The sequence below is a fragment of the Solenopsis invicta genome, chromosome 5, assembly GCF_016802725.1.
Source record: "Solenopsis invicta isolate M01_SB chromosome 5, UNIL_Sinv_3.0, whole genome shotgun sequence".
In the NCBI taxonomy this organism is placed as follows: Eukaryota; Metazoa; Arthropoda; class Insecta; order Hymenoptera; family Formicidae; genus Solenopsis; species Solenopsis invicta.
The window spans coordinates 22280389-22307189 of record NC_052668.1 but is presented as its reverse complement, the minus strand read 5'-3'; the positions used below and the strand labels follow the sequence as shown (position 1 = coordinate 22307189).

The 26801-nt window shown below is 34.3% G+C and overlaps 2 protein-coding genes and 1 long non-coding RNA gene across 14 annotated transcripts in view; 2 read left to right on the top strand and 1 right to left on the bottom strand.

The window, feature by feature from the left end:
- LOC105195169 (high affinity cAMP-specific and IBMX-insensitive 3',5'-cyclic phosphodiesterase 8) overlaps positions 1–26801 on the bottom strand; it is a 47245-nt gene that overhangs the window by 5246 nt on the left and 15198 nt on the right. For 2 of the 12 annotated variants that reach the window (XM_039448919.1, XM_039448917.1), the window contains 17 exons: positions 9639–9730; positions 5089–5148; positions 4769–4959; positions 4529–4588; positions 4381–4447; positions 4111–4278; positions 3706–3935; positions 3361–3518; positions 2702–2832; positions 2508–2615; positions 2178–2377; positions 1743–2021; positions 1303–1429; positions 1069–1206; positions 593–769; positions 363–492; positions 215–282 (listed from right to left, as the gene is read on the bottom strand). In XM_039448919.1, the coding sequence (XP_039304853.1) occupies positions 215–282; positions 363–492; positions 593–769; positions 1069–1206; positions 1303–1429; positions 1743–2021; positions 2178–2377; positions 2508–2615; positions 2702–2832; positions 3361–3518; positions 3706–3935; positions 4111–4278; positions 4381–4447; positions 4529–4588; positions 4769–4926 (2199 nt within the window). In that variant the 5' untranslated portion in view covers positions 4927–4959; positions 5089–5148; positions 9639–9730. Of the gene's footprint in view, positions 1–214; positions 283–362; positions 493–592; positions 770–1068; positions 1207–1302; positions 1430–1742; positions 2022–2177; positions 2378–2507; positions 2616–2701; positions 2833–3360; positions 3519–3705; positions 3936–4110; positions 4279–4380; positions 4448–4528; positions 4589–4768; positions 4960–5088; positions 5149–5801; positions 6002–7836; positions 7974–9638; positions 9731–10261; positions 10562–11104; positions 13502–14712; positions 15950–26801 lie in introns of those variants that run through there. The other 10 variants (XM_039448915.1, XM_039448916.1, XM_026133560.2 and 7 more) reach the window with 10 other exon arrangements.
- LOC120357699 lies at positions 9714–10600 on the top strand. The gene is made up of 2 exons (XR_005574702.1): positions 9714–9853; positions 10164–10600. It is a non-coding gene; the product is annotated as an uncharacterized LOC120357699 (long non-coding RNA).
- Positions 17607–20825, top strand: LOC105195170 (protein Cep78 homolog). Its single transcript, XM_039448920.1, has 4 exons — positions 17607–19233; positions 19405–19589; positions 19677–20066; positions 20151–20825. Exons 1-4 carry the CDS (start codon positions 18975–18977, stop codon positions 20679–20681), a joined length of 1365 nt encoding a protein of 454 aa, XP_039304854.1. The 5' UTR covers positions 17607–18974; the 3' UTR covers positions 20682–20825.

Here is a 26801-nt window from a genome sequence, read left to right as displayed (position 1 = left end):
GACACAATTTGCAATGAAATACATCAGTGAAAAATTTTAAATTATACATCGAGATTATGATATTTAAACATCCGATGCTTTTTCTGTTTTCAAATTTTGTTTGATATTATAGAATTAATTTCTTATTATGAAATTAATGAATTATTGCATAACAGTGACTTTGCGTTGATTATCTTGAAGTAATTAAATTGCGAATTAAATTAAAATGACTTACATTATACTCCTTCCATTTCTCGTAGTTGTGTCGCATATAGCCCACTATTTCCGGCATGTCGATAAACACTGCGAAACAAATGGCAAAACTAACAAAAACTTGAATGTCAACGCTTAATGAGAATTTTAAAATAATGAAGAGAACAAACCATCCCAAGCCTCGATCATGTCATTAATGATATAATCTACGAAACCAATTTGCGATTTCGGTATCGAACATGTCATTCTATCGAACATCGGCATTACGACTGGCATTTTCAACTTTTTCTCCTCGTCGGTCTGAAAATGATTAATAAATATTTCAATGCAAAAGTAGCGAATTATTTCTTCTGCAATCAACGATCTTAGTAATAATTAATAATTAGTAAAAAGTGTTCACCTGGTTAAAGTATTCCTCAGCGATTCGTCTCGCCCATTCGATGCAAGATCTTAGAGGACGCGTTGGATTAGATACGTCCGCGCATTTGATCATCATCCTTTTAACCAGTATTATATTATCTGGCTGTAGCAGCACAGACATATCCAGAGAATCTGAATAAGTCTGCGAAAAATGTTTCTAAATTTAAAATTTCGTGTATTATTTTGTACGCATTTAGAGTTAAGATACATGATGAATTAAACACCTACGTTGAATATCTATATTTAAATTAAATTTGAAACATTTCTAAGATATTGAAATAGTGAAAAATTAAATTTATTTTTAATGCATTATTCTCAACGCATTTGTTATGTGATAAACATCTAAAGAATTATATATTTTTAAAGAGAGCATACAACATTAAAAAGTGTAATAATTGGAAAATGTGAAAATAGGATTACTAAGAATTTTAATATAAAAATACTAATATACGGTACCTCTTGTCCATCTCCAATTCTCGCGCTGCAAACATTCATGAACTTGGCCAGGTGTTCGAAGTGCTTCGTCATTTCGGTCGCCAGAATCATGTCAATGACATTTTGTCGTAACAGTTTGTACGCATCTCGCTCCAGATTCTAAGCAGGCATTCAATCCGTATTATAGCTTTGGATTATTCTAAACGTTCGCCTTCAAATTAGCGACACAGAGAGAATGCACGAGAAGAGACTTACTTTAAATATATTTACACTGTCGTCGGACAGCGATAGTTTGAAAGTTAAGGCTGCATGATGCGATTCGAGAACTGACAGATCATTGTAGAGTATTGCCAACCGACTGTTGGCGTTGCAAAGAAATTGACTAAAAAAGTATTTAAAGTCTACATCAGATTATTAATTCTACAAGTTTAGATTTTTTAGTTTTAATTTTTTTTAATAAAAAAAGTACCAATTAAATTGTTATTAAATATATTTACTTTAAACCTGTGAACAAATATTAAATATAATTAGTCAAATGAAAATTCTATCAAGTTTTCTTCGTTTCCTTCGAATGTTTTGTTAAAATTAAAACGTTCTTCGTACATATAAATATTTAAGCATACCATTGAAAAGGAATTGCTACACGGTTATATATCTTGTCTTTATTTCTCGGTTGAAATAAACCACGGTCTCACCTGGACCGCCCAGGATGATCAATATCGTGCGCAGCGGCGGCTATTAAAGCAGCAACCTCATCTAAAGGCTCTAAAATCTCTTTGAGCCTCTTCGATTGCATAAACCTCGCAGTGGCTTGCATGACGTCGGCCGCGTGTGTTGAGTTGTGATAGCTGTTCTCCGCGTTGTAATTGTGCTCGACAATGGCTAACCAGTTCTGCAACGTTCTCTCGTCGCAATGTAACGTAGTAGGCACTTGGTATAAATTCATGATCGTCAATCCCAAAAAAACGAGCGGTCTGCAATGTAACAAATCGAAACGAACAATTTAAGTGCTAACGCACGAATGCCTTTATATGGAAGAAACGCAAAAAAATCATCTGTTTTAGTTTAATAATTATAAAACTGTTACAACATGTTGTGCAAAATGTATATTTAGTTCATACGTGACCCACCTTTTCTCCGTCAATACTTCAAGCTTGAATATCTCGAAATCCCAGTCGAGACTCTTGTCCAATATCTCCGAGATTTCTTGCGGCCCTCGAAAATTTTTCACTTGCACACGCGTGCTGGCCGGGCCCGTGATAGCTTTGATAGTGGATAATCTCGCGGAATCCGACGACGATCTTCTAGATTCCCATGCAGTGCGCGGAGACTGTCAATCAAACAACGATAAAAAAAAGTTATCGCCGGAGAGAACAAATTTCATGAGCGCATAAAAGCGTGATTTACGTCCAATATTTATTATTTTCTTCATACAAAACGAAGAGCAACAAAATTCTTACAGCGAGTAACGCCCCGACAAGATCCGTAGCAACTGGATCGCTGTACATTGCCTTATCTTCTTTAAGATGCGGCACGTAGAGTTCCGTCGTCTTTAGGATATCGATTGCCTGTGGAAGACGCAGAAGATGTACCAGGCAATATATATTCAATTGAACTGACATGACTATACGACGATACTCGATTAATTACGTACTTTATCGATCTGCGCTGCTGTTTCCGGGTTAGTCGTATCCGTAACTGCGTTTGAAAGCAATGTAATGACTTTGGTGATAGGAGCTTCCAGTTGCAAGGTATGCAGTTTCTGCAAACTAGACCGCCTACGACCTGTTATAGAAACATAATCTTTCTCACATTAAAGGATCGATACGTAACAAGATTACATTGTTACGTGATAGATTTAGATCTAGTAAAAATGACTGTAATGTAATTAAAGAAATATGAAAATTCCATAAAAGCAGGACACTGCACATAATTTCAATCTTTTTGATAATATATCGAAACAGATCAATTAAAATGATACATAAAGCTTTCGCATTATTCGAGCTGTAACAGGTGTGTCCCAGTTTTGTGCTATTAAAGTTCTTGACATGTTTACAGCAACGATATGTAGGGTTGATATCGGCGTGATAACTCTTTAACGTAAAAATACGTGCCGCAGAGTGTGCCATAAAATTGCTGGTGACCTAATTCGCGCCTTTCGACGCGTTCATTTTTATATTGAAGGGCATATCGATAAACTGAGAGGATAAAATTATCCGTATTAATAATTTATTGTTGATGTCACTTTAAATTGCTGTTGACTCCACTGATATTAACGATATTATTAATTTGATATTTATAGAAATACATTACCTTCGCTTACACCAGATCTGACATCCGAGGATTTCCTCGCGTTCGACAATGTACTCGTTTTAAGAGGAGGATGTAAAGGGCTGCAAATTGGGCTTATTGGCGCTGAATTTTCCGACAGATACGTGGTGTCGTATACGTATATGTAATGACTTGGTTTTCTAAAGATAGACGATAATAATCAATGGAATAAAGTAATAATAGAATATCTATTATAAAACAATAAACAGAGCATATTTTAATAATGATAATACTCTGTATCGAAAGAGATGAAAGTTCATTGAAATCAATGTGAAAGAACAAAATTATACAGGAAGAAAAAAAGGTTTCAATATTTTAGACGCTTACATCAAGGACACGTACTTTAATGTGATACAGAACGGAATTATCCTGCAATTGATCGTGATCATTTGATTGTTTTTCCTCTTGCAATTCATATTCCCTTCGAATTCCCGACCCTTACTCAATTGCTGTTCCATGAGAGCGAAATTTTCATAGTATACTATTTCCGAGAGATTTCTTCCAATCATCTCTTCTGTCTTATATCCTAACAATTTTTCGCTGACTTTATTTAGAAACTAAAAACAATGTGAAATTACGATCTACACATTACATGATGAATATTCGTAATAAAATACAATAAAATATAAAATTCTCATTTTAATTGAAAATATTGAAAATGACTATACGAAATGTGAGGATTGGATAATATGTTATCTGTAACTTGATCGGGTAATCCGGGTTCTACTGTACCTGTACAATGTTCTTATCATTGGTCACATGCACCATATCGCGACACCTGTCAAGTGCCAAATATAATGCATGCGCTGCTGCTAGTTGAGTTTTCGGCAACAATGAGCTAGTATATATCCCTACTAATTCGTTTATTAATATACCTTCGTGCGAACATTCTATCAGTGCCTGAAATATAAGCGAAACTAAATAGAGAACCGAATAAAAAATCTATCTATAAATTTTTTTTATGTATTCCTAAAGCATTTTTGTATTCGAGTAAACACTCACTCTGCTAAAACCCGTTTCTAACAAATTCAATGCCACAATGTGGTCTTTCTCATCAAGCATGAAGTATCTAGAAAACATGAAATCCAAACGTTTATATTAAAAACAAAGGTAAATTAAATCATATAGAAAAAAATATTAGCTGACTTACGATTTTTTTACGAGCGCTATTATGACAGAACTGTGATAAACCGGACTTGATCTGATCGCTCTGAAATTTAGTATTTTCATTTTTTGAAGTAGAGTTGTGTAAAAAAAATATACATGTGAGTAAATTACTGATCACACGTTACAAAGGTTAATAATTTTTTTTAATAAATTTGCTTTTTGAATAGAAATCATTTTTATAGATATTACATTTGTTAGATTTTATTTCAATGATTCACCATACCTACAAATAGCATCGCCTTCGGCCGCATGGTGTCCCCTATGATCGATAATCACTAATTCGTGAGCACGATTTTGAAAAAGTTCTATTGCTTTCTCCGCGTCTTTTGCCACCGATACACTCCATCCCAATCTTCTCGCGCTATTAGCAAGTATGTCCATTTGTTGATCATCTTTGCTAAAGACTAATAATATCTACGCAATGGAGAAGTTTTACAAAAGTATGGAAAGCAAAATTAATATCCTTAAAACTAATGTGTCTTAATGGCACCAAAGTCAGATACTTTATTGTAATTTTATTAAAAATTGGACATGGATACTTACTTTTACAATACTAGGAACGTTGGTTGTCAATAAATAGTTACTAAGATCTTGAGGTCCCTTCTGTAAACGAGAAAAGAAAAACAAAATTCGCGAGGCTGAATAAAATAAATTTATGATAAAATGGTTAAAGGGATTTATCAGTCTCCTTTTTTTATAATTTGTGTGCGTGTGTTTGCCATGAGTAACACCTTTATTTAACGAAATCTAATCAGAGACTTAATATTAATGCGTCGATATCAGTACCGGATACATACTGGTTCCTCTTTATCTAGATACATTGATTCAAGTAGTTTGTAAATTTTCGCTCGACGACGTGCACGCGGAGACATTTCCACATTTTTTACGGTTTTACAATAACTTGATCCTTCATTTCTTAAAGTAAATTGATCCTTCATTTGTGAATTGTTAGTTGGATCGTACTATTCTAACCTTTATATGTCAAAGATATGACGATAATAATGAAGTCAGCGATTTTATGTAAAAACGCTATTTTAAAATGACAACCATTGCAAGTTATTGCAAACTCTTGGCTGTTTTAGAAAACATATATTTACTGCGCATTACAGATGCGTCAGAGAATATTTGTGCGACTTACGAGAAAGCAATTAATTAATTATTCCCAATACAATTAAAAAAATAAAATAAAATAAAATAAAATTATGAATATAAATCGCACTAGGAACGTCTATAATAAATTCGTACTTAATGCGTACCGTCAGTTGCGGAATTAATTTAGCCACTTGCATCTTATTTTTATTGCGCCACCTCTTCCGCATATGCTCGCACACGACACTAAAGATACTACTGCACCATGTTCACGATTCTTCCTCGTGAACGTTACTGCCATCAGTCTCGACACCGACACAAAGCAGTAGTCAATTCGTCTATTCATTTTTCAATGTCTTGTTAGCGTGAGTTGTAAAAGCAAAATAGCAACTGCATAGCACGGATGCGCCATATTAAAAGAATGCACCGTATTGCATATTGTCAGATGGATATATTACTCCGTGCCATTTGTGTTTTTTTTATATTTCTTGAAATTAAATTAAATTTAAAGATTGTCTTTCAGATATAATTGTTCCGGGCCGTCTTGTAATAAGTACTTCATACTTTATTATCAATGATTAACTTTATCAAACTATTACAAGACTTGCAGAAGACGAGATGTTTAAAGAGAGGATCATCATAACATTGATTATCGATCAATAGATAGCGAGATCGATGTACTCGCTCGATGTATCAGAAGAAGAAGCAAAAACAGTCGTCTTTTTGCGATAAGGCGCCTGCGCGCATAACAGAATTCCTATAAAGATAGTACTTTTTATGAAGAAACCGGATAAAATTTTATCCCATGGAAAAAGCATTTATAAATAAGCGATATCGCAAGTTTTATCGTGCACTTAAAATAACACGTACAGTGACTATATTCTTAATACGACATTACATACGTTTTCGTTTTAAGAGAAAGTTACTAGCGTCATTATTTTTCAAAAATTAGTTTTACATTCTTAATAATATTAATTTTATAATCCATCCTTAATAAAACTTGCTTTGTAACACTTGCATTTTTTACATTTAATAAAATTCAAATTAATCATAGATATCGTACATTTGCAGTAACTGAATTTCAACAAATTGTAGTAGCCAAGTTAACAAATGGTAGCAGGTTGCAAATACTATTTGTGTCTTTACAATTTGTGCTCGCTCGTGGATGATATCGTGATCAAATACGGAATTACAGAGAGACATTGTATGGTCAGTTCGGAATATCACGTCCTCGGTCTCTTTTTTTTTGCGTTCACAGGGGATTGTTAATTAAAAAAGAGAGAACACTGTACGTTAGGCCGTGGAATACACGGGACTATATTCATTTTTTTAATTGTTCGACGAGGGTAAACCGTGAAGGAGTAAAAAAGCTCGTCTGCTTCAGGTAGAGAAAGTTCTGCGACCGAGAAAAAAGCTTATTGCGACAGAACAGCGGTTATTCTACGGTTATATTGATTCGTCGCCAGTCATTTCGCGGTATTAATCAACGTTTCTCTTATAGACGTAAATGTAACGGCGAGTGAACGCGAGTGACAATTGCAATTATCTTACAATTGTGCTTCTGTAAAATTAGAAGAAACAATAGAGGAAAATAATTATCGGAGCCAAACGATTACAGTGAGCCAAACATTTCGCGCGAAAACGCGCGAAAAATTTGTATCAACAGGTTGTCAAATGCAAATTGCTCATTTAGCATTTAACTTACTCGTGTAACGTGTTCGCTTTTAGCTTATAGTATCAAACTTTGTCTAACTTTTCACGAAACACCGTTCCCGTCGATAATTCAATCAGAATAATTGCCGTGCGTGACAACTTGAACGATTGCGTTTCGTTCGGCTATCGCTCGAGCTATAGAGAGTGCACGAGCACGTTCGAGAGACAACGATTAAAAGGGGGACGACGGCGAAGAAGGTGAAGAAGACAAAAGAGTGACATCGTCGCGTTCGAACACGTTCCAAACATCTACTTAACTAGACACTTCTTCTGGTCGCACAAATCAACTATAAATCCCGCTCGCATCCGACGCCGAAGCTCGGGAACTCTGATATCGCCCGTCGGAAAATAATAGAAAGTTTATCGCGGGGCAACTTTACGCTCTTCAGGGGCTCAGAGCCGGCGCGCCAGGCGATCGATTTCCCCGCTTCGACTTCGCTTTTCACGTACTCGCGTGCGGTGCGTAACTAATCAACATCTCCCTCTTACCTGACGTATTTCGGACAACCCGAAACGTGCACGACAAACGCGTGCTGCACATCCGCATACTTTACAAGCGAGCAACTCGTCGGTCTCGACTCTCCACTGCCGTTTCTCATCTGCTCGCTCGTGCTCGTCTAGAGACTGTCTATAGACAGTCTATAGACCTATCTATAGTCGTTCTCGAGCGGCGAGATCTTGACTCGTCGAGGAGGAGCGACCAAATGAGTGAGTTCGTACTCACCGCGATTGCGCGCAGCGAATCAATTATTCAACCTGCGTTTATACTCGCGACGTTGAAGCGCGTCCGAGCAATTTTCATATTTAATCGGATTGGGGAACAGATGACTATCAAGCCGATCGAGCATTACCCTGTCGTCACCCCCGCGCGAAACTTTGTGGTAAACGTCGCGCGAATTATTGAAAGGGTTGGTCTCGGCGGAAAGCCGCGTCAGCGATACGCAGAAAAACGCACGTATATTTAGAATCACCGCTCGCGGAGCTTTTATCGCGGGGCGAAGGGAACATTGATTGCGGGTTTTCCGACGGGGGTCCTGTGAGAACGGAGAGGGCTGACGGTCACTCTTCGCTAGATTATTTCTCCGCTTTTTTTTCATCTCTTTTTTTTTCTTTTCGCTGCCTTCCCTTAACGATTAAATATTCTCCGCGAGCTGGACTTGCGCCGTCTCTCCCTTTTCGAGCTATTTATGCGCACGTTTCCGCATGACTTTTTTTCGTCAACTCCTCTTTGTTAGATAATTTCAATTTTCTGTCTACATTAAAAATCCTTTGTAAAACTTGAACAATTCTATTGATACTTTATAAACAAACAACGTAATATTATTGATAATTTTTAAATAGATATTCTTTCACATAAAAGATAAAGGGAGTAAAGTATAACAGAGTAGAGATAAAGAAAGTAAAAGTAAGATAACAAAACTTTAAATTAAAAATATAACAAGTCAAAATCGACATTTAGATCGAATATTTAGATAAATATTTATCGCATAACTTTGAAGAATATTGATTAAATACTTATCAAATAGATAATATCGCTCCATTTAATAAAGTTTAATTTGGGATAATTCGGAGTTTTTATTCAAATACAATGCTAAAAATATATTACGTATTTTTTTTACATTATCATTATTGAACTGCATAGGTATTTAATATTTTTTAATATTTTCAACATGAAAATTTTAACGATATTAAAAATTTTACTGAATATTCATGAAAAATTAGAAACAATCGGTGATGCGATATTGAAAATCAGTCTACCTTTTATCCATATTCAAAAATACAAAGTCGAACAATGCTTAGGCGATCCTTATCTCTGACTACGAATATGAAAGAGTCTAGATAGCAGACCTGATTAATAGAAATGTGATAACGCACGCCTACGTCACAAGCCGCGTCATCTATCGTCAAGTGCATCGTCGTTATGCGGTAGTAGTCTACACATATAGAACTTGTACTATCACTTTCTCATAAAATCCAATAAATTATCATCGTATCTATTGATATATTGCGCCATCAACAATAGAAAATATATTTGGAGTTTGTCACATTAACACAATTAAAAATTAATTTAATAATTTTACGATTTTATAAAGATTTGTTTTAATGGAAATGTAACGAGGATTTTGCGTGTTGTACGTATCGAATTTTTCAGAAGAACGTATTGAGCATAATATAAGTAAATTATTCCGTTTTGCTTGATGTTTCATTTATCAAGCAATTTATGTAAAATAGAAAAATGACATTTAAAATATATTTATATTATTAGAAAATAATGAAGAGAAGTAACTCACAATTAAGTAATCTCCGTTCTCATCATGTGTGGTGTTCTCGAAGGGCGTTTTTTCATTCTTTTCAGCCACAATGTCAAGCGCATCCGTCTTATCTGAAACAATTAAATATTCAATTAAAATCAATCTCGAAACTCGGAAACGGATGTTCTTTCAATTAATCGAAAATTCTTAGCAACAGGTAGTTGCTAAGCGTGACCATAGCATCGTAATTGAAGGTCTGTCGATTCTACAGCTATGCGCGGTTCCATGTAATAAAGCTGACTGTACTCTACTCACGTGTCTTAGTTTATACATATATCGGACATTTTCCTAGTCTTGCTCAATCTATGAATTACGTGATTTAGTTGTCAATGCATCAGTAATTATGATAATGAAGCTCGTTAGAGGTATACCTATTCTTTATGTGTATCTTATGGGGTTTATGGGTCACAGTGGCATTTATTGCAATTAAATGTCAATTGGATTTAATAGGCAAAGTGGATTGATCGTTGCCCCAATTTTTTGAAAGACTGTTTTATTTTTCAGGATGACATACTTATTATAAAATAATTGAGTAATGCGCGTACGTATATTTGATGGAATCAAAATGGGACTTTAGAGACTGGATACGATCATTTACGCACCGAATAAATGATCTGGAAATAATTCATCCTCCAAGCTGTCTTCGTCCTCGCTTGGGAAGAAATACTCATTCGGCGGCGATGCCATATGAATTATGTTTTCGGCCTTGCAATCATTGAGTTAAGCGGAGCTACGTGATCTCGCACTGTTTGAAACTGTATTTCTTTGCGTCTGCTTTCATTACACTGATAGCGTTATGTTATTACACGTCATTGTTCACATTAAACATTCGTCAAAGAATTTTTCTTTTAAAATATCACTCAAATCCGCACTAACGAGACAAGTTTTTACATTCTTTAAAACTGTAATTAATTTTAATTATTAAAAACTCAAGAGATATATATATTTTTTTAATTAAAAATATTTTTTATCATTTGTTATTAAATGCCATAAATTAAAAATGATAAAAGTCTAACAATTATTTTTTATAGATTAAATTATTACACATAATAAAGTGATTTTAATTGATAAAATAATCGAAATAATCGTCAAAGTCTTATCAATCATTAATTTCAAAAATACTGGGTTAGTTATCTAGATTTAAATAAGTCGGTCAGTAGTATTAAAATTGTCCGAAAATAATTGTACAATTTTAATAGCAAATTATTTTGGAATTTTTAAAAAAATAATATTAAAATATAAAAATCTAACATGTATTTATTTTTGCAATAGATAGATAAAATCAAAGATAAAAATTGAAATTACTTTTATTAGTTCAATCTCTTCAAAATTTTGCTAATTTTTCACGGCAAAAAAAATGTCAAAAAATATTATCAAAAAAATCTTCACATTTTTAAAAATCTTTAATCACATGCATTTATATTAAGTCAAAAAATTTAGCATACATTCTCCTAATGTTTGATTTTTCTCGTTGCACTTCATTATTTAAATATGTTTGAGAATGTTTGAAAATCGAAAATTGTTCATATACAAATAACACATGCACTCGAAATAGTTAGTTTCACGAGATTTCACAATTAACGTCACTGAAATACGATTTGTTCCGACATTGTTAAAATCACGGGCGTTAAAATCACGAGTGGATTAAAACGACGATAAAAATCGATATACGTGTGCGCCGGTGCCGGACGATGTATCGTTTGCGGCCCAAAGACAGCGACTGACCGAGAGTACCGGATCGACCAAGTTAAAATTCTGCTCGAGACTGACTGGCCCCAGAGAGCCCCAAGAGCAACGCGATAGCGTCGTCGGGGAGACTGGAGATACTGCAGGTCCATTTAATGTAACAGAAATATATATCGCGTTAAACTGAGTTTAAAAAAAAAGGAGGACGCGATTCTCCGAAGTAGATAAGAATTAAGTCGTTATTTAAAAAAATATTAATAACAGTGCATAGCAAACTAAAGCACATAAAAAAACCCGTAAAAATTAAAGGATGTTCTTTGATATTAAAAACCCCAAGAATTATTTTAATAATGCGTATATAGAGATTGCCATAATCATGTGTAATTAAATTTAAAAAAATAACATTCAATCTAATTGGATAAAAAAATAGATGTAAAACTATTTGTTCATAATTCTATTAAATGTTTAAACAGCAATTTATGTAACATTTTATGTAACAATTTATGTAACCATTGTTTCGGCCAGAACGCGTACGTTGCCATGGGCATTTAAATATATTCATTGTTTTAACAATCTTAGATCTGATAAGATAAAAATTCAAGCTACCTGTAGCTTGCTTACGTGTGTACAGAAGTCCAAAAATATAGATATCATTGACATTAGTTAAGCAACTTATACAAAAGCCGTTTTCGTATAAACGTTAATGAAATTAATGTAATTGAATTAATTGAGAGAGGAAGCACACGCGTGTCAATGCTGACAACAAAATCAAGTTGTAAAAATCACGTTTATATGATTTTAGATTATATAAAATATAAGTACTGATTTGATGCTTTCTAAAGTTATATATAAGTAACTTTATATAACGATTAATGTAATTAACTAACGTTGCGCTACTTTGAGATTGTCCTCTTCGGTGATAAAATGGTACTTGTGGAACGCGAGATACAGACTGTCTTGGTCCTTGTCGATCTCTGTTGCATCTGTAAATAATATCTACGTGTAAATACTTGTCAGTAGGTTAAATCAACTAATGTCTTAAAACACTTAATAAGCTCTCAAATCGATGAGATCGATAAAGTACCTGACGTGTATTTACATATATAGATGACAAAAATATTACACGCATGTGTATTCGACTTAAAATGTTGATACTCCAATTGAATGTATCTGAACTCGTGCACATGCGACTATGAAATATTTATTAGCAAACTACTGCATTACAACAATAGTGTATGTAAAGAAAGAAACGGATACATCTCGTTTTTACGTAATCTCCGCAGAACGTGTACGCTCACGACATTGGCTATAGCGATTTAAATAATGCCTAATAATAAACCTCAATTCTTTCTTATGAAAAAAAATTATAGTCGTTACTAGAAATACGTACGACATATTAAATACCTAATGATAAAAGTGATACGAAAAAGTATAGCATATAGAAGATAGTTCTTATAATCACAAAATATTAGGAGAATAAAAGTTATAAATAAAATTGTAATTGTATATTTACAAAGGGGAATTTTAAAAAGGCAAGACTGAAGAAAGAAATTTTTTAAAGAATTATAACATTTTGGCCAATTATCATTAAAAGATTATTAAAAGGATTATTGAAAGATAATCAATTCCAGCTTAAAGAATTATAAATAAGTGTAAAATTGGTAGAAGTAAAATTAAGTGAAAAAATCCTATTGAAAATGTTGGGGAACTATTTGCTTGCTGTCCTAGACTCGATCCTTGAGAGTGAAATATTATACGATCGCGGCTCGACATTGTGTCGTGCAGACTCCTAAATCGAAGAACTAGAAAAGCGTTGCTCCCTGGATTTGTATGTTTGATTAATTCATGTCTCGAACGATGACTCCAGTCGGCATACGCCGTGGTCAGTTGTAGACTAGGTCAAGGAGAATGACTGTTACTTGAGGTCCAACTTCCCCCGCTCTTTCTTCCCACCTCTTTCATGAAAGGCATCCATCAGACGGACGCGCGGTAATGCGATTTCAATTTGATTTTGTTAATAAATGACAGTACGGTTAGAAAGTCAGAGTAAAAAATAAAAATTTATTTAAACAGCAAAATATCTGGTTTGACCGCAAAAATGTTTAGATAACAATTTTCTTCTGTTATAATGAAAAGGAACTTGTTATTATAATGTCTGATCAGTAATTCGTAAAAATTAAAATAATAATTGAGAATTGATATTAATAAATATTAAAGAATATATACATATTTTAAGAAAAAAAAGTTAATAACGAATGCTTTATCTTTAAGACATATATTAAAACATAAGTGGTACCGTAAAAAGCAATGGATAAAAAATAAAATAGACACAAGGGATAACTATTTTTTATAATATTCAGAAGTTTATGTTATATATTATTTGCTGAAAGTAATAATATATGACACTAATAAATTTGTAAATAATTTATATTACACTCACCTATGTGAGTGAGTTTGACATTTTTTTGTCATATATCACAGGATAATATTTAAAATAATTTATATAATGATATAATTATGAAAATGTTAACAATAACGTATGCTTTAAGCATGTTTTAAAATGTGCATTTGCATTGAAAATTTCAAAAATACCGGTTATTGCTACCGATTAAAGTATCAAAATATATTCGAGATACACTTTATGTTAATATAATGCGAAAAGAAATATTTATCTGAAAAATAAATTCTCGAAGAGTACAGTGTTGCTTCTCGTAGCCGTAAACGGGTCATACCAAGTAAACGCGGAGCAAGAATGTAACCACCCAGAATTCGACCTTCGACAGAAGATTACTATACTACGAGGTTTGACGTTCTCCAGTCGTATATTACATGTATCCAAGAACTGAATACGTGCAGACTTGATTACATTTTGCAATCAGTGAGAAACATTTAAGCTTTGCTTCAAAAGTTTAGTTAGAAACTGATTTACGTAATTTCTAGGTTTTCACATTGTCATTCATTGAGAAATAATTAATGCAACCGATACATTACTTATATTATACTTTTGCATCGTTTACATGTTCAAATATATTAAATTGCATTTCATAATAAAATCTTTCAGTTATCGCTACAACTTTTTAAATCGTCAATATCGCAAGAAATATTAAATTTTATTAATTACTAATTATTTTAATAATTTTAATTTTACGACTACATGAAGTTAAAAATAAATCATTAATTTGTGTTTATCTTCACACTAAAGCTCTAAAAATTATACATAGCTTTGCATTGTTAAATGAATATCTTTCCCACTGTCTACATAAATTTAATCTCCATAAACACGTAACAATTTATTTCCTCGTAAAATGTAAAACGGTTGAAACAAAAATATGTTGGAGGGAAAATAGGAAGGAAAGGAGTAACATACCGCTTGTAACGAGAGAACTGCTAGTTCCCGACGATATACTCTTCTCCTGCTCTTTGCATCTCATGCACTCCAGTACGCTAATCTTGCATCCCATTCTTAAGACGAGCTCTCAGTTCGCGGTGGATCCCCGTGTTATTTCTCACATCGTCGAAAATGTCGTAAAACATCCGGCTAGATTCCGAATCGTCAATGACAGCCGCGACAAGTATCGTTAGGTTACCTCTCATCGAAGGCGATTGGTAGAAGTGAAATCTCCTCTTTTTCATTAAAAAAAAAAGTATGATTGCTGAGAATTCGGCATTATTAAAGTAAAACGTGTGCTTACCGTGCACGCGTGTGTGTAAAAATGTACGCTCATGCTTGCACCATATCAATTTGCTTATCTCGGAACCGAAGGAAACAATCATCTGCGCACTGATTTTGCATAACCCAAACATTGATTGTGCGAATAGTATTTTACATTAATTAACGTACATAAAGGATTGTGCTAACAAAGCCGAGACTAAACCACTTTGGAACGATGTGCTAAATCGCTGCGAGTCACTCGATTAAACGAACGAAATGTGCCGGTGAAATTTGAGCTCGGTCGACCGGGATATTTTTTCAATCACTTGGAATTTTTTTCACTTATAAACGGATCAAACGAACGGTTCGTTACGTTCACGAAACGCGAAAGTTGCTAATTGCTCGTTGAAAAGTCAGATAGAACGCTCGCCCGCCGAAACGAATGGAAATGCATATCGTGAAAACCCGTTGTCGATTAATACGGCATTGAACGCGCGTCAAGACCGAAGCGAAGATTTCGCGTGCACGGGGTCATACGTCAGTGCAATTTTCTCAGTCCGCTTTATCTTATCTCCTGCCGAAAGTGTCTACACATGTAATTCAAAAGTTCCGCGACGCATCTCAAATAGCTATATCACTTGGCAGCCACGAGCCTCGGCGTGCGCAATTAGAGATGTTCTGCGCGAGATAGCCGTTCACGTAATTCGTCCGATTACGCGTTGTATGTGGGCATGAAGCGGGCAAATAGTGTTGTGTGCATAATTCCCAGAGGCACTGTTTTCATAGTGATGCAAGTCTGCAGTTCCTATACCGACAGATACGGGCATTTAAAGTTTAAAGTTAATAATGAAATAGAAACTGACGATAATCTAAACAACTTTTTTTATTTTAAATCTCATTTATAAGATATATATATATTTTTTACAAAACGACAAGTCAAGAAATTATTAATTAATTGTTAAATATCTGTGTAAAGTAATATTTTATATTGATTATGAAGTTCTGTTTATCTAGCAGCATATTAATATTTATATACAATCACATTTAAAGGACTTATTATTATTAAAAAAACATGATTACTCTTGAATTTAAAATGTGACCGAATATGTCAAGATTCGGCACGTCAAGATAAATAAAATGTACACAATAATCGATTTGGTGAATAAAAGTACACTTGAATTACTCGATAAAGAAAAATTAAGCCGTTAATTGCTCTCGGAAATAAACAATGATAACAAGCCAGTACGTTTATACAAGCATGTACGTACGTTTACTGAGCGTGCCTATCGCATGTTTTTTAATACAACGTTTCGAACAATCGTAGGTCATCCAAATAGGTCTTCGCACTGGGAAAGGCGATCCTTACGTCTGAGAAAATCAACTATGTAGCCTCATTAAACAGCGCGATGCAGTACGCGAGAGATTTTTTTTTTCCGAAATGCTCGTCCAGCGTTGAACACTCAATCAGACACGGTTCCGCGCGAACTCGCGACGCGTCAACATATTCAAGCGGCGTATTTCGGCGGCTGACGCGAAGGTAATGGGACAGAGGTGAAAACTTTTCGTCAAAGACTCACGCGATGTCACGTAAGGATTGCGACGACGATGATTTCACGATGGCGTACAATACAAATCGCGGGCGTTCGTACGCTTTGTCAGGCGGCACGGCGCTTCGAGGTGTGCGCGAGATTTTAATGAAGATAGAATCGGGTGTAGGCAGCACAGTGGCCTCAGACTCACTGGCTAAATTGTGCGATTTCTCGAAGACGTCTTCGGAATCTGCGTATCTTGTTCGTACAAAGTCTTCTTACACATCCCCAATCATCTATTTATCTCGTGTTTTCACTTAAAAGGATGCAATAGATATTTGAGTAGTATTTAAACATACAACAAAGATCAGTATACGAAAGATCCACGCGTGTTTGAACGATAAGCGGAGATTTTAAGCCGATAATACTCACAGACAATAGAGGGACGAGTAGGTAGAATTTGCGAGTAGCAAATACGACATGTCGCGGAATTATCACTGTAAATTTAATCGCTTAACACAGCACCGTTTTTTACAAAACGACTATTTAGGGTCGTTTTAGAATTTCCGTGACGTAAGTTATCTTTGCTTATCGTTGCACTTTTGTATATTTGTTTCATTACTTATCCGTTGCTTTTTAACACGATACTTCTTGTACTTTAATGCGAGTCTTCAGTTGCGCGCGACTTGAGATGCACAAGTACAATACTATACATTCGTAAGAATGGTTAAGATTGCTTTGTGTAATAATAATTTTATAATGCAAATTTCATTCATCACTTTTATGTCTAATATTCTTTTATTTTGTGAATATATTTTCATACATTTTAAGAAAAAAATTTTTATCTTTACGTATACGCTAATATTTAACATTTTTCTATATGCTTCTCTTGGATCTCTTCTTTATTCTATGGTTCTTAATATTCAATCTAATATACGACTCTTTGAAAATTTATGATACTATAAAATGATTGATGATCTTTATTGATTAATATTTTGAAACATTACTTAGCTCATTCTGAATATTTTTGCATATATGTTATTAATCAAGATAATTTTTACAAATAATTATGTTTTTTTCTAAATTGTTCCTGTTATATGTATATTTCTATTATAAGATTTTAATAAAATTAATATTTTGTAAAATTTGAGAAATGTTTCTATCGATAGTACACGTTCAAATGTTCGATATTTTTATCGATATTTTTCATCGTGTATTCAGAACGCGTAATTTGTCATTTTCCGAATTTTTGTGAAAACTGTATTCGGTATTGAAAATTATAGGTTGTTAGAGAATAAAATTTGTGATTACGTAAAATTGCACGTGACATTATGCAAAACTGTGAAGAGAAAAATTCTAATGAATTATTCGAGTATATATACCAGGTTATTCTCAAATTTGTTTGAATATAAAATCAATAATTTACGATTTAGCTATATTTGAATGACTTTACAGAATTTCTCTCATTATTTATAAAAATTAAAATAATTATTACGATATTTTATAAGAATTTGTTTTTTCTAAATTTATTAAATGTGCAGAACAAAGATTACTGATAAGTTTTTGTTTAATAACCTATATCTCTCATTAATTTTTTAAAATAAGATGTACCTATCTTTAATGAAGGTGCTATGTCATGAGGCAAATGTAAAGCCTTTTCCGATGATACAAATGTATCTGCAAAAGAACTGTTTGAGATTTTGTGTTGATTATGCAAATGTGAAAGATTGGTCGCCACTATTGAACAGTATAATGCAAGATCGAAGTCTGTCCAAAATTTATGTGTATAGCCGATGTTGCCGTAAAAAGATTAGAGAGAAAATAGATACAGAAGACAAACTCATGACACTACGGTAATAATTACAAATATATTGAAAATTTGTTTAATTTGACAGATCTCGATCAGCAAAGAATATTTTTAATCATCTTTTAAATGTTTCAAAAAATGTCAGAATAAAGAATAAATATTTAAAAAATATTTAAAAGACATTTTTGATCGGGATATTTTGTTTTTAACATGAAAACCGTTTTGATACTTAAATAACAATTATATTTTGAAATTTTTTAATTCTTGATTATGTAGTAGATACCTTAAATCATATGATTTTTGCCATAAATAACGTTTAAAAAAATAACGTTTTTGCTAAGTAATTTTATATACTTATGAGCATATTAGACTGTATCTTTTGTAGTATAAAATTAATACAAAGAATAAAATTACGTCTAATTCTAAGTTTTAATTAAAAAAAAATTTTTTGTGACAATTTTTTAAATGTTAAAAAAGTAAAATTAAATACCATGATTATATTTTCTTTCGGATACTACTCCCCGTAAGTTTAAGCTTGCAGGTGCTCCGTCGCGACAAAGGGACAATCGAAGGGAGAGTTAAAAAAACATGACAATGACAAAAAACGATGATATATAAATTTGCTAACCACAAAATGGCAAATGGATTGGCATTCTGCTCCCACGTTCAGGAGATGCACGCGAAAGGGTCGACAGCAGCCAATTTTGTACACGAATTATCTACTACGATCCTTCGTTCATTCCGTCGCGGTCTGTCTGAAGAATTCGCTGATGATCACTAGCCTCACGCTCGATGGCATCCCCCTGAAACCTAAGTATCTAAGGATCCTTGGTGATGGTTTGGCAAATAATCGTAATCTACGAAGCTTGTCGTTGGCCAGATGTCGAATAGGCGATACAGGTTGGTTAAAACTTGTGAAATAGTCAAAATTTACAAACAGCTAACAAAAACCAAACATACGTATCCATGTTTTCCAAATACAACTTTCTCTCGCGTCTTTACAAATTTTTACTGTAAAACATTTTTACTAATAAGGATAATCACAACATATTTGTTTTTATCTTTTTACAGGATGTTACATGTTATTGGAAAACTTGCAATGTAATTCAAATCTTCATATTCTGAATCTATCATCGTGCTGCCTTACTAACAGAAGCGCAACATGCTTGTCATTGTTCTTAAAAAAGAGAAAAGCGGATTTGCTGCAAAGTGTTTGGAAAGAGTCGGCATTACCTCAAGACGCTCGCACAACAGTGGTATGTATTGAGAGTAAAATATTACTCTAATAAAGACATCACGTTTACACGGACAAATTATTTTATATGTTTGCATTTGTGTTACAGGAAGGATTACAAGTATTGATACTTAATAAAAATTATCGATTTAACGACGCTGGTTTGAGGCAATTGACACGTATGCTGAAAAATGACTTTTGGCTGAAGACACTGTGCTTACGATGTTGCGGAATTACTCAACACGGAGGAGAAATTGTGTTGGAGCTTTTACAAATAAATAGCGTGCTTACGCAACTTGATCTGAGGGACAATGAAGTGTCGGCCAATATATTGGAAATTATTCACAAAATTTTAAAGAAAAGGAAAATTAAAGGTGAAAGAATACCGATGAAGAAAAGATTACTGAGTCACAAGCATATCTTTGTAAGAGATATAATTTCAAAAAACAAATTGTCTTGGCATGTACCGAAAGAGGACAAACTTTTCAAAACTCAAGCTGTAAGTTGTTCAAAATCATCTAGTTAGACTTCTATTGAAAAATGTAATTTATACATTCGCTTTATATGATATTCTCTGTTTCAGTATATTCAAACAAAAACGCAAAAAGATTGCACTTCACAGCAAACCACACATGAACGAAAGACGAGAAGAAAAAGTAGGAAATGTAGATCACACAGTGCAGTAAATAAAAGTTATATCACTTGGACTAACGCAGATGAATTAAAAAGTCAGCTATCTCACATGATCGAGCGCAATCGGAATTTAATAAGAGACTTAGAGAACAGCAGCAATTTTCTATTGAAGGAAAGAGATCGTCGTTTGAGTGTTGAAGAAGCGTATCACAAAATGCAACCCCGACTGAGAAATCTCAGGAACAAAATCGCCATGCAAAATTATATTCATTCGAATATGCGTTACGAAAATAAAGTTTACGCAAATTTGCAAAATGTATTCGATGAATGGGATATCTTTACAAACGGAAAAATGTTAAGAATGAATAAGAAAAATTTTTGTGAAGAAGCTGACAAAAACAAAATTAAATCTAATAGTTGTTATAATAAAAATCAACTATTTAAAAATGAAATTGTCAACTTTTTTCAGAGAAAATCCTAAATGAAATTGTAGCATCAATATTTCTAGACTGTTCATATTTTGTACAATTTATATTTTGTAATTTATTTTGTACAATTACAAAATAAATTCTGTAATTCACATTTTGTTATTTACATGTATGGCAATTCAATATTAGATATCAAATAAAAAGAATATTGCTAAAAGGTTTACCTGTATTATTTCCTATCTTTAGCTTTCATTATCCTGCTTCACTTGTATCAGGCACATGTACAAGTTTTGTTCTTATTATTAATTATCATTATTTCTATTTTTATTCTTATAATATCGTTAAAATCGTCTATATATGAATGTATGTAAATGTAAATGTAAATAGCGCTTTATATTACGCTCAGATGCATGGATTCGCTAAGCTCAAATGACTGTGAAAGTAAGTTTCAATTTTCTTTTTATATCCAGAAATTAATTTATCTTTTTATATCTAGAAATATATTATAATAAAAATTTCTTTCTTTAGAATAGATACAAGTAAAGGCATCTGTATCAATGAACAAGGAACACAAACTCCATTAATTTGATCAATAACCCGTACTGAACAGTAGATACGTTACCTTCAAGGTTTCCTACAATCGATATTTCCTACAGTAGCTGCAGACTATCAACGTACTTATAGTCGGCAGTATACCATTATATTGTGGTTACCGTTATATTACCATCAGAAAAAATCAATTTCTGTATAATATACCTAGGATTATACCGTTACAGGAGAAGATATGAAAATGATCGACGCTTGGTACTCTTAAATAATTTTCCTGATATTGATTTTAGAAGAATAGTACTAAAATTTAACATCTATAGCGCACGTTCTCTGAGAAGAAATGGAAACTAGCAGAAAAGACTTCTTAAATGTATTTTGACTGATATTTTATGCAGTGTTCGATATAAATATAAATATATTCGCTTTGCACACGCATGAGGAAACAGATAAAAAATTCACTACACAAAACAAAAAAAATGTCTCTTCTCATTTTAAAGCTACAAATTAATTAAAAAACATCTTGCTACATATTTTAATTTTTTTATTGGAAATTAATCAAACCTAGTATCAATTGATTTTAATTTATTAATTAGTTCGAAAGAAAATAAAAACAAAGTTTATCACATTTTTTATTATACTCAATTATTAATATGAGATAATTACTAATTGCATAGCTCAGATAATTGCAGTTTGCAAAGATAATATGTGTTGTTTTATGATTTTTCTTTTTTCGTTTTTTTCCTTTATTCCTTTGAAATCTAATTCTTCTTTATAATTATTTTATATTATATAATTATACATATATGATATTATTACTAACACATATTCTTTACAACAAATAATTTTAAAGTTTACAGATAATATAATTTGTATTATCAATATCATTTTTATTTATATATTTTAGTTCATCAGAAATTTATGCATTATAAATACATTTCTTGGAAAATATACTAAATCATAACAAAAAGATTTACTAAAATTAAAATTAGATATAGCAAAGTTTGCTATATCTAATTTTAATTTTAGCTTGCCACTGTAATTACTACAATTAAACAAGAATCTCAATTCCTTCGTGATTTATCTTGGTAAGATAATAAGGTTCTCTGACTTAACATTCTTCAACTACTTCGTCGGCTACTTTTCCCTCATAATCTCCCAGCGCGATCGCATAAAATTACTCCTTCTCTCCTGGTTATTTTGGCACTGGCGAACAAACGCCGGAAACTTTTCGGCCCCACTGACGCGGGCTTATGCTAATAACAGGAATTCTAATCGTAGATTATAATTGTTAATTCGTTAAATGATCCACAACTTTTGTGTATTTCCATTTTCCTGCGTACTTCTATTTAAAATTCGTTGACTTGTATTCGGTAATGGTGTTTCTTCTTTTTCATATTAGTCGAACAATTTTATCTTATTCCATAATATATTCTTAATCCATACATTAGCATTAAAGTCAAAAATATTTAAATTTGTTCTTTTATACTACAGAACTTTAATATTAATTTTAACATTCTATAAATTATTTGTATAAAAAATGCAAGAAGTAAAGCTATGCAATTGGAAACGGCTTATTAATTATTTGTAAAAGTTGAGAAGAGATGTAAGCAAATTCTACAAATAATTAATTATAGTCTATTTTTTGAAATCGTAATTTCGTAATAAATTATTATTTTTAATAAGTTATTAATATTTGAGACTCAACATTTCCAGGTCATATCATACATATTTAAAAGTGAATATTTTAAACTTGAAATTTTTAGAAACTACGTCTTTTCTTAGCTGATAGATACATTTTCATCGTACTTTCCCCTCTTTTAAGTATTAAATTTTGCGAGTCCTTCTAATAACTTTAATTACATTCTTATCAATTTTTCAAGAGGTTTTAAAAGTACAAAATTTGATAATATTAGATTTAATAATATTAAATAAATATGGAGTATTTCGAGAAAAGATCCGAAGATATATATTTTAGAAAGAAAGAATATAAAAAGTAGTTTGGCGGAGGATTCACTCGCGGATAAATTCCATCTGTCGAACGTTCGTCGGCTGTGCATGCCAGCACTCGTCGCACGGCCAGCTGCAATTAATCCATTTTATAGATGCTGACGATGTAAATGAAGTTTCCGGTCGAGTGTCCGGAGCGGGAAAAGAGTGGATAGAGAGCGCCGGTGCAGTGGAAAAGGGAGGCCAAACCGGCCCATTCGATGCTCGTAAAAAAGACCGTGGCTTTAACCGCCCGGTTGTAAAACCCTCTGGAAGCAATTAATAATAACCGCCCTTCGCAGTTCTCGCCCGAGCGATAAAGCGAGCTTCCCCGCCTTTTCGGCGCAATCGTATCGCAATGAGAGCACAAACTCCGTAAAAGATGTTTGTTTCAACTTGCTTCATTCATTGTGATCAGCTGACTTAATATGTATACTTAAACGTAATTTTAACGTTTGTTAAAAAAATATTCACATCGCTAAGTGATTTTTTTTTCAGATTTAATGATAATAATGCAATAAATATTCGGCAAAAAAATTCAACAATTCACGTTTCATTGAATAATGTAACCAAGTATTCGCGATGACGTATGGAGAGATCATTGGGCGATTGATGTGCTACGAAGAAATATCGAATTTATTTGGCTGGCGAGTAGCAACGACTTTTCTTGGGCTGCTCGACCAATCCCCACGATGGGGTTTTGTTCGTGATGACGGAACACGGTTCACGGACAAATCGTAACGTCGTGTCGAGATATCGGAGGAAGCTCCTGTCGGCCTGCAGGCCTTTCTCGTCTTTTCTTGACTACTGGCGACCTTAGCGCGGTGATGGATGAGAGGACGCAGACTTTGCCGACAGCGCAATACCGTATTGGAGGGAGAGAAGACATGGACGCAACACGTGCAATTCGAAACGTTATACGTTTCCGTATACGTTTCCACCGCGCGATATTGCCACAACCGATGGAATGAGATAGCGGCAGGTAATACGTAAAGGCTAGAAAGAAAGCAGTTTGTAAATACGTGCAAAGATAAGATTTCTTTGGGGCCTATCTCGGAAAAGAAAAGGTCCTATTGCGATTGCTTCACCTCGAAGGTGGGGAACGTTTGGTGTAGCAGAGACATTCTAGCAATTCTGTGTTTTGTAGAAGCATAGACAAAACTAGTTTTAACAATATTATGTATAATGTGATGGATGCTTGTGAAAACTTTACTGCGAATGAGTACGTGAATAACGCCGAGGAGAAAAATCATTTACGCGATTTTGTTGCGTCAATGCAACTGAAATTTGATTTCACTCTGACAAGTTGTTTTGTTTCGACGGCAGTGAGAGAGTAAACATAGTGAGAATCGTTTTAATGAACCAAATTGTTAGACCAGCAGACTGCATTTCGAAATTTATCGAAAAACGTGTTGCAGTCTTTTAATAACCGACTGCATCCTTTTTTTTACAAGATATTTGATAATAGCGCGATTTTCCATTTTTTAAAAGCATCAAAATAACGTTTACTCTTACTGCCGCTAAAACGAAAAACTTGTCAGAATAATAAATTTCCCCGGTTATATTATGAAAGATGACGCACAAAATCGTACAAATAATCTTTCTTCCTTGCGTTATTTATGTATGTATTTATTCACAAAACTTATTAAACATATCTTGTACATTTAATACAATTAAATATGTATAAATGGTATTTACGCATTTACATTATGTTTGATGTAATAAATAAAATTTTGTATTAATCCCCAGTTATATTTGTTAATCAATTGTGATTTAATCCACATCGGAGTATGGAAGAAATTTCAGTCCCGGCGCGAGAAGGATACCTTCCTCCTCTCGCATCGATCATTCGCAAGAGAGTGAAATCAAACACCGGTTTTCGCCGGATTCCTTCGTGAATCTCGCAGACGCGAAATACTCCATCGGCCTCGTCTACGCCTGTTTATTCTCAATTTACCGCGCCGAGAGGTGGAAATCGTGGCACGAGTTTACCGTGCAATTTTCGATCCTTTTCTCCACCGACGTCTCACCATCCGCTGCTGCCCCCATCTTTCGCCCATCCACCCTCGTCGCAACAGCCTGCAGCAACACTTCCGTCCGTCACCCTCCATTATTTACCACTTCGAAACGTCGAAGATGCTTCTTTCCACTTCGGTGCTCGAAAAATTTCATCCGCAGTCTCGCCAGTTCCGACACAGGCGCCGGGTTCATGAAATTCGGTGACGATCTTAAATTGTTGCGACACGTTCGGGAATCCTCCGAGTGTCCTGCCGATGGTTCGCGATTCACGTTGCGAATTGAATTGTAAATATTGTGTTACGATCGATATATAATAATTACTATAAGATAGAGTAAATAAAAATTCCTTGCTGCTCAAATAAAAGAACTTGCAATATCTTTTCAACCAAAGTCTCTCCTCTACATTTTAAAGTTCTATTGAAATAATTAATAATAAAAAGATCATATCAAACTTAAAAGTCGTTTTAAGTTTGATACGATCTCTCATGTCTCATCGTCATTAGCGTTATCCCAATTGCTATTTTTTTCTAGATTCAAAGAAATCCGTGAGCTCCCTCGAAAATCCCCACAATCTTCCATCAGATATAACTCATGTAGTTCGACATGATAAGGATCGCGGGAAGGCGAAGAAAGTATGCCGTTCCTCGTGCAGTGGAACGACGATCGCAACCCTCGATCCCTGAGTCGAGAGGGAAGGAGAGTCGTGGGTTGAGAGAATGCACGAGTGGGGAGGGAGCGAAGAGCGGGGTGCGCGCTTTGTCGCGCTGCCTCGCTCACATGTCGAAGTTATGAAAATTAATAAGAAAAATTGCCCATAAATTCGACGTCTCCTTCGCGGGCGCGCATCCCCGCGCTCGGGCCCGGCAATAAAATTAGAATTATGTCGCGGCGGCTCGCGCCACGTCTCTTTACCCCTTACCCGGGACGTCCTTGCCCCTTTTCATGGCCAGGGAACTCCGTACGGGGCGAGCGCGCCGACAGCCGGGGGTTGATAGCGTTTGTTAGCGGCGCCGGAATGTGTCCCTCCCCCTCTCGGTTCTTAACGTATGAGTTACCCGCCAAGATTACATCCATGCCTTACATCCGAGCCGCGCGCCTCCCCGTTGAGTAGAACCTATGGTTATTAAATTCTGGGAGCACCTCCAATCCTCCCCTACCACCCCTTTTTCTTTGCTCGTCGTACCTTTCGTCGATCTCGCGCATGGAGGTTGACTTATCATCGCGACGATACCGCGCAGAAAGAAAGCAAGTTTCAGTCGCGAGTCGCGGGGACTGGCGCGGAGGGTGCGACCGGGAACGAGATGCACAAGAATTTTTATGAATATTTTTCATCGCGCCCTTTTTCCCCTCTCCCAGCTCTCAAGTCTCGCGTAAAAAGAGGAAAAACGCATGATATGGCTCCGATCGCGAAGTGAAGAAGGCGAAGTTCTTTGCCTTCCTTCCTTTCTTTCTTCGGGTTACTTATGGAGTTGGCAAATTTTTCTACTTCCCCGGTCTTTGTTTATCTTTAATTCAGGCCGACTTCTGTGCGATCACAATATCTCTAGTTTGTCCTCTTGTATATTCAGGTTTGATGGAGAGACGGTTTTTCATAAAAACAAAGCTACATTAGGTTTAAC